The 6,715-nt window shown below is 54.4% G+C and overlaps 4 protein-coding genes across 4 annotated transcripts in view; all 4 read left to right on the top strand.

Moving 5' to 3' along the window:
• Positions 1 to 481, top strand: part of ACA1_129010 (uncharacterized protein) — a gene marked incomplete at both ends in the record, with an annotated part of 3,330 nt that extends 2,849 nt beyond the window's left edge. Inside the window, one exon of the mRNA XM_004338948.1 lies at positions 134 to 481. Coding sequence (XP_004338996.1) covers positions 134 to 481 — 348 coding nt within the window. The remainder of the gene's footprint in view (positions 1 to 133) is intronic.
• A 566-nt stretch (positions 482 to 1,047) lies between these two features.
• Positions 1,048 to 2,114, top strand: ACA1_129000 (Raslike protein rasS, putative; the record flags this gene model as incomplete). Its single annotated transcript, XM_004338947.1, has 6 exons — positions 1,048 to 1,068; positions 1,150 to 1,253; positions 1,371 to 1,445; positions 1,526 to 1,598; positions 1,668 to 1,887; positions 1,951 to 2,114. The coding sequence occupies 6 exons, from the start codon at positions 1,048 to 1,050 to the stop codon at positions 2,112 to 2,114; spliced, it is 657 nt and encodes a 218-aa protein (XP_004338995.1).
• Positions 2,115 to 2,861: 747 nt separating this feature from the next.
• Positions 2,862 to 4,913, top strand: ACA1_128990 (Bifunctional microsomal desaturase; the record flags this gene model as incomplete). Its single annotated transcript, XM_004338946.1, has 7 exons — positions 2,862 to 3,014; positions 3,307 to 3,442; positions 3,579 to 3,751; positions 3,853 to 4,014; positions 4,114 to 4,216; positions 4,324 to 4,546; positions 4,604 to 4,913. 7 exons carry the CDS (start codon positions 2,862 to 2,864, stop codon positions 4,911 to 4,913), a joined length of 1,260 nt encoding a protein of 419 aa, XP_004338994.1.
• A 1,166-nt stretch (positions 4,914 to 6,079) lies between these two features.
• Positions 6,080 to 6,429, top strand: ACA1_128980 (uncharacterized protein; the record flags this gene model as incomplete). Its single annotated transcript, XM_004338945.1, has 2 exons — positions 6,080 to 6,169; positions 6,310 to 6,429. 2 exons carry the CDS (start codon positions 6,080 to 6,082, stop codon positions 6,427 to 6,429), a joined length of 210 nt encoding a protein of 69 aa, XP_004338993.1.
• Between the last annotated feature and the right edge of the window lie 286 nt (positions 6,430 to 6,715).

Genomic DNA, 6,715 nt, shown 5'->3' with positions numbered 1-6,715 from the left:
CCCAGGTCTACGGCCTGCTCGACGCCCCGCCCCACCCCGTACGCTCCATTCCACACACGCAGCCCACATTCCACGCATACTAGTAGACGGGACTTAATGGTTGCATACCAATTGGTGGGCGATGTGACAACAGGTGGCGCAGCGGCAGTTCATCCTGGTGTCGAAGGTGTTGCAGAATCTGGCCAATGACACGCTGCCCGGTGCCAAGGAGACCTACATGGAGCAGCTGAACACGTTCATTTCGACCAACAAGGCCTCCCTCGAGCGCTTCTACCAGAAGGTGCTGAGCGGGGCCGACCGCGGCAAGCCTGCCGAGAGCGACGTGCCAGTCAAGGCCAAGCAGGCCTCGCTGATCCTCCTGGCCCGGTACTTGAGCGCCCACCTGAAGGGCGTTGAGCAGAGCCTGGAGGAGGACGGCAGCGAACTGGTCGAGCAGTTGAGGGACGTCCTGGCCAAGCTGGGCGATGACACCAACGTGTAAAACTCGCCCACACCAGAAAATGTAAACAAAATGTAGCATTAGACACTACCGATGAGGGAAGTAAAAGTAGATGATGAGGATGAATAAAAAGTAGATTCCTGGGTGGTTGCACTCATATGACTGAGTGATGACAACAGGCAGATGCTGTCACAGATGGTACCACGGGTTCGTGGGTGAGGAGTGGCTGCAGCAAAACAGAATAGTGCAACATGTTACTTTTAATATCGGTGTGTAAAGCAATTAATCCTCGGTAGCTTAGTTGGTAGAGCGCACGGCTGTTAACCGTGAGGTCGCAGGTTCGAACCCTGCCCGGGGAGCTTTCTTATTTTTGCCCATTTGGCTCCAAAAAACTAGTGTCCTTTTATGGCATCTACACTTCTGGCTTGTGGTACGACCTCCGAGAACATCAAGTTACATACTTCACACTGTAACGCGTAGGCACTCGGACCCAGCCCAATCTACTCTTCCACGTTCGTCCCTGCTACTTCGCTGAATCTGAACACACGCAAGGAACACGTACAGCAACACCTGCCCTCCTGACCATCTGCCCCTGATCTCCAGCGCCAATGGAGGATGACAAACACAACGTTCGCCATTCCACCCCCTCGCGATCTCCCCTACAAACTCTATGAGCTGAATGTCATCTCATCCCCCCCATCTCGAAGCAGCGGGGAACAGTCACAGAGAAGGGACTTGTGTTGGGGGAGCCGGGAGATGAGAGTACACACTCCATCTACCGCCTGGTCCTCGTTGGCGTTGGTGGCGTAGGCAAGTACGTCGCCCCCCCTTTCAATCGATCTGTTTCAGCCCGACAGTTGTCTGACGTGGGGTTACATAGCAATATTAAAGTTGGATTTCTTCTTTTGCTGACACCTGGATCAACGCGCAGGTCGTGTATCACCATTCAATACATATCGCATAAGTTCATCAAAGAATACGACCCAACATTGGAAGATAGCTATCGGTGCGTTCTTCTTCATCCGCCAATTGGCGGGCATCCCCGAACTCACATAGGCTCTGACTTACTGCCCTGGCCAACCACAGTAAGCAGATCACGTTCGAAGACGAGGAGTGTATATTAGATATCTTCGACACGGCCGGGCAGGAGGACTTCTCGGTACCTCAGCCTCACGCGTGTGCAGCGACAGGTTTCTGGGTCTGACTCTCCACACACGCGTGAGCGCAGGCCGTGCGAGACCAGTACATGCGGACGGGTGCCGGGTTTTTGATAGTGTACGCCGTCACCTTGCGGAGCAGCTTCGAGGAGGTTGCCAACTTCCGCGATCAGATCCTGCGCGCCAAGGACAGCGACGACATTCCCATCGTCATCGTCGGCAACAAGATCGACATGGGGTCCGAGCGGAAGGTGTCCACCGAGGAGGGACAGGACCTGGCCAATAAGTTGGGTATGTGCCCAGTGCTGCGAGCCACTGTTGGTGAATGTGTTGCTTAGTTTTTGGGGGGTGCAGGCTGCAAGTTCATCGAGTCGTCGGCAAAGATGAACATCAACGTGGCCGAGTGCTTCACCACCTTGGTCGCGAACATCAAGGCCTTCAGGAACAAGTACAACAATGCGCCGCCAAGCAACATCCTCACCAGGCCACCCAAACGAAAACACTGTACTCTTTACTGAGGCATCGGCTCTGCGGCACAATGGTTGCACGCTTGAGAACTGTTGGAGGAAAGAATGGAAGAGTTGCCAACGAATCGTTTTCGATCTGACCTCACGCGGGGGAACCCGAGCCCAACCAGTTCACGTGCGGGTCCAACACTTCGATGAGGTTGTGCAACAGCCGCTAGGATTCTGTTGTCTATGACTGTGCCCGAGCATCTCTCGCGAAACCCAACAAGGAGGCAAAAAGCAACCCTAATCGCCCATTGGCCCGGCAAACCCCGTAAAAGGAAACCCCGAAATTTCCGCTTTGGATTTGTGCTTCGGTTTTATTGCTTGTGGGGTGGGGCTCCTCTTTTTTCTTTCTCCTTCCCTCTCTAGTGTCGTAGTGCTCCTCTCTCTTGTGGCCTACGCGCGTCCTCCCTCTTTCACTGTTCAATCTTCATCTAATTGGGGCGAGTCTCTTCTCCGATTTGGATCAAAATTGAACCGATCATCTCAGTCTCTCAAGGTGCGCCTTCCCGCTCCCCTCTCCCTGACCGAAGAGATCCGAGCGTGGCCATCGCTTCACGGCAATAACCATCAATGCAACGCGAATTATAAAAACCAATGGATGAAATTAGTAATCCCAGCGGCCTAACGTTACTCTATGCGTACGAATTTTGGGCAAAATCGGAGTTGCGATCGCGTGTCGATTGAAGCCCTAATCTTATGGATCGATCTCTTGTCGTTTGCTCGTTCCAGGTCTCTAAGTTCAACGAGTTCAAGATGACGATCACGACGACGCAGACACTGAATCAGAAGGCAGCCAAGAAGGGCGGAAAGGAGCGCGCTCCGATCATTCCCAAGGAGAACGCCCCCTTCACTCTGGGCCAGATCAAGGGCGCCATTCCTCCGCATCTCTTCAAGCACAGCATGCTCGTGCGCCTCCCTTCGCCTTCGTTCTATTTATTTATTCGCCATTACATTTATTATTATGCTTTGATTATTGAATTTCTCCTTTTTGCGTCCCTCCTACGTTTTTACATTTCAATTTCGAATGCATTTCATTTACACGGCCGCAGATTCGCCGCTGCTACTTTTTGATTTGCATTTAATCTTCAGCGATGCACTGGTGCCTGCCATGTGCTGTCGGACTTTGCAGATGATGGCAGTTTGCATTTGTGCCAGCGAATGGTGCTCACTATTTTCTTTTCGGTCTCCCGTACTGCAGAAATCCTTCAGCTATCTGGGCGTGGATCTGCTGGAGAGCACCATCTGGCTCTTCCTCATCCTCTACCTCGACGGCCTCACCAAGGAGAACACGCTCCTCAACTGGACTTGCTGGGTTGCGTACTGGCTCTACCAGGGTACGTTCCTGCTCCACCGATTGCTCAACTCAACTCAACTCTACACGACCAACGCCACGGCACACACCATGGCACGACACACGACACGACACGCGTGACTCACGCACTCGCTCTCGTGCCATCGTGTACACCGCAGGTCTGACCTGGACTGGCATTTGGGTGCTGGCCCACGAGTGTGGCCATGGCGGCTTCGTGGCGCAGGAGTGGCTCAACGACACGGTCGGCTTCATCTTCCACACCGTCCTCTACGTGCCCTACTTCTCGTGGAAGTTCTCCCACGCCAAGCACCACCACTACACCAACCACATGGTACCCCCCCCCAAGCCCTCGTCTACAACTCTCTTCTCTTCGGCCGAAGACTTCGCTAACGTTGCGCATTGGTGCAACACTACGCTGATCAACACAACCAGACAAAGGACGAGCCCTTCGTGCCCCACACCATCACCCCTGAGCAGAGGGCCAAGGTCGACCAGGGCGAGCTGCCCCACCCCAACAAGCCCTCCCTCTTCGCCTTCTACGAAAGGTGGGTCATCCCCTTCGTCATGCTCTTCCTCGGCTGGCCGCTCTACCTGGTACCTTTACCACTCCATGTTTATTATTATTATTATTATTATTATGTGGGCTCGTTCCCTCGTTGTCAGTGCTTACTGATCGCTCGCGACCCGGTTCAGTCCATCAACGCCTCTGGCCCTCCCAAGAAGGAGCTTGTGTCCCACTACGACCCCAAAGCCAGCATCTTCAACAAGAAGGACTGGTGGAAGATCCTTCTCTCTGGTATGGACCTCGTCTTGCAACTCGAGCCTTTGACGGTTTTTGTACGGACAAAAAATAGAATAATAACCGCGTGCTCGTATTTTATTTTATTTTTTCTTGTAATGCAGACCTCGGCCTTGTGGCGTGGACCCTGGCCCTCTGGAAGCTGGGCGAGACCTTCGGCTTCGGTCTCGTGGCCGCCCTCTACATTCCGCCCGTGCTGGTGACCAACTCCTACCTGGTGGCCATCACCTTCCTCCAGCACACCGACGACATCCTGCCCCACTACGACGCCACCGAGTGGACCTGGCTCAGGTTGGCCTCCCTCTTCATCGTCATCGTCATCATCATGTGCAGTGTTCTCGTATTATTGGTTCGCTGTAGCTCACCCACTGGGTCTCTCCTCAGGGGTGCTCTCTGCACTGTTGATCGTTCGCTGGGCTGGTTCGGCGACTACAAGACGCACCACATCGTCGACACCCACGTGACGCACCACATCTTCTCGTACCTGCCGTTCTACAACGCCGAGGAGGCCACCAAGGCCATCAAGCCCGTGCTCAAGGAGTACCACTGCGAGGACAAGCGTGGCTTCTTCCACTTCTGGTATCTGTTCTTCAAGACCGCCGCCGAGAACAGCGTTGTCGACAACGAGACCAACAAGAGCCCCGGCATCTTCTACTTCTTCCGGGAGGAGATCAAGCACGGCAAGGCCCACTAGATCCCCATACTCACTCGAGGCCAAGTAATAAGATAGCTATCTCTTATCTCTCTCTTCGTTTGTCTCTTTTAGCGCGCACCGAGATGTGCATCACACCCCAACCCAAAGAGATACAACAACAAAACAGTAAAACATGTGCAGCGAGATGGTGGGCTACGTAGTTGCATACTTCAGTTGGTGGGTTCTACACCATCTGCACTTGATACCCCCAAGGAGTTTGGCCACACCAGCACAGCTAAGCGTTGAAGACCGCGGGAATCACGTTGCCACAACTACTCTTCACCGGCCAGAACTATGAATCTTTCCACTGGCGTACGCCAGAACAGCAAAACAAACAAGAGTCTGGCAGGCGGAAGCGGAGGTCGCGAGGCGCCGTTTGATTCGCGGGGCACACGTCATCAGCCTTAATAGCGAAATGTTGCTGGCTGCTTGCCGCGAAGAGTCAGTGAACGGTCGATCTGCGCGTTTGGGTGGATCGCAGGAGGCCTTGGCGTTTTGTGGCTGGACCACACAGCTGGCGGGACCCTATCGTCGAGCTGCCCACGACGCACGCGAGAGAACAGAACCGCACGCGAGCCCCCTGTCCAAGCAACGGGAAAGATCTAAACAACAAGCTTAGATAGATTGAGCGTTCACCCTCATCCACGATTTCCATCGCGAATTTGTGGTGAGAGGCCCGCACACATTTGATAGAAACGATAGATCTCGATCTAGAGGGGCGAATTTGATTTGACAGAGAACGAACGACGTAACAATTTGGGCTGCTTGCAAGCTTAGCGAGAGCGAAAGGGTGCTGTTTCCACTACGCGCCAGCCGATCCTCTGCTGGTCGAAGCGAAGAGTAGAAAAGCGAAGGGCTGAAGAATGCAACGAGAAGAAGCGCCCACGATCACATCACTGCCACTAGAGTTGCTGGCGGCCATATTCGACCAACTCGTGTCGAGCACGACCACGAGCACCACAGAGGACGTTGAATGCGACGATCGCGCGGGTGGCGGCCTTGATCTGCCAGAGAATGGATATACAAAGGGGACATCGTGGGACGTGATGGGCGAAGACAGCGCGTGCACTGAGGATGAAGAGGAAGACGAGGCTGATCGAGGAAGCGGAGGAAATGAAAGTAAGGAGAACTCGCGATTGGCGCCATCCGCAGCATCACGACCCTCGATGGAAGCCGTGGAGGCAGTCCTGGTGGCGTCCGCCGTCTGCAGCGGGTGGCGCGAGGTGATAATCAAAGAGAACGCACTGTGGAAACGCGTACGTTCGATGACCTCCCCCTCCTGCGTGCGAAACTCATTGGATTGCATCATCAATTTGTTGTTTTTTCTCCATTTTTCTCCATTTTTTGGACTTAGCGCTAAGTCCGTGCTTACTCCTTCTTCCGCACACGTGCGCAGCTGACTTTGGCACGGTGGCGCGTGTGGCAAGACCTCACGTGGCGAACACGGAGGGGCACGAACTGGCGCGCTGTGCACTTCCAGAGAGTGCGACGGGACAAGGAGGTGCGCACGCAATAGTGACCCACACCATCGAGGGCTTCGTTGCTTCGATTCTAACTACGGAGTGCCATTCCTATTCCAGGTGCCGGGTCTGCTCGCACTCCTGGCTCGCACGACCACACACCGGGATGCCCTGCAACGCTTGCAAGAGCTGGGTACTCTTCTACTGCCAATTACATTAGCAGACCCCGGAACCATCGGTGGTTCTCTAATCTCCAATTCGCCCGGGAGCAGGAATGGACGTGTGGGAGAAGCTCACTGCGCTCATCGCCCGCTGGCAGCGGCGACCACTCCAGTATTTGGG

Source organism: Acanthamoeba castellanii (assembly GCF_000313135.1).
Source record: "Acanthamoeba castellanii str. Neff unplaced genomic scaffold scf7180000084697, whole genome shotgun sequence".
Classification (NCBI taxonomy): domain Eukaryota; phylum Discosea; order Longamoebia; family Acanthamoebidae; genus Acanthamoeba; species Acanthamoeba castellanii.
This window is presented reverse-complemented; position numbering and strand designations above follow the sequence as displayed.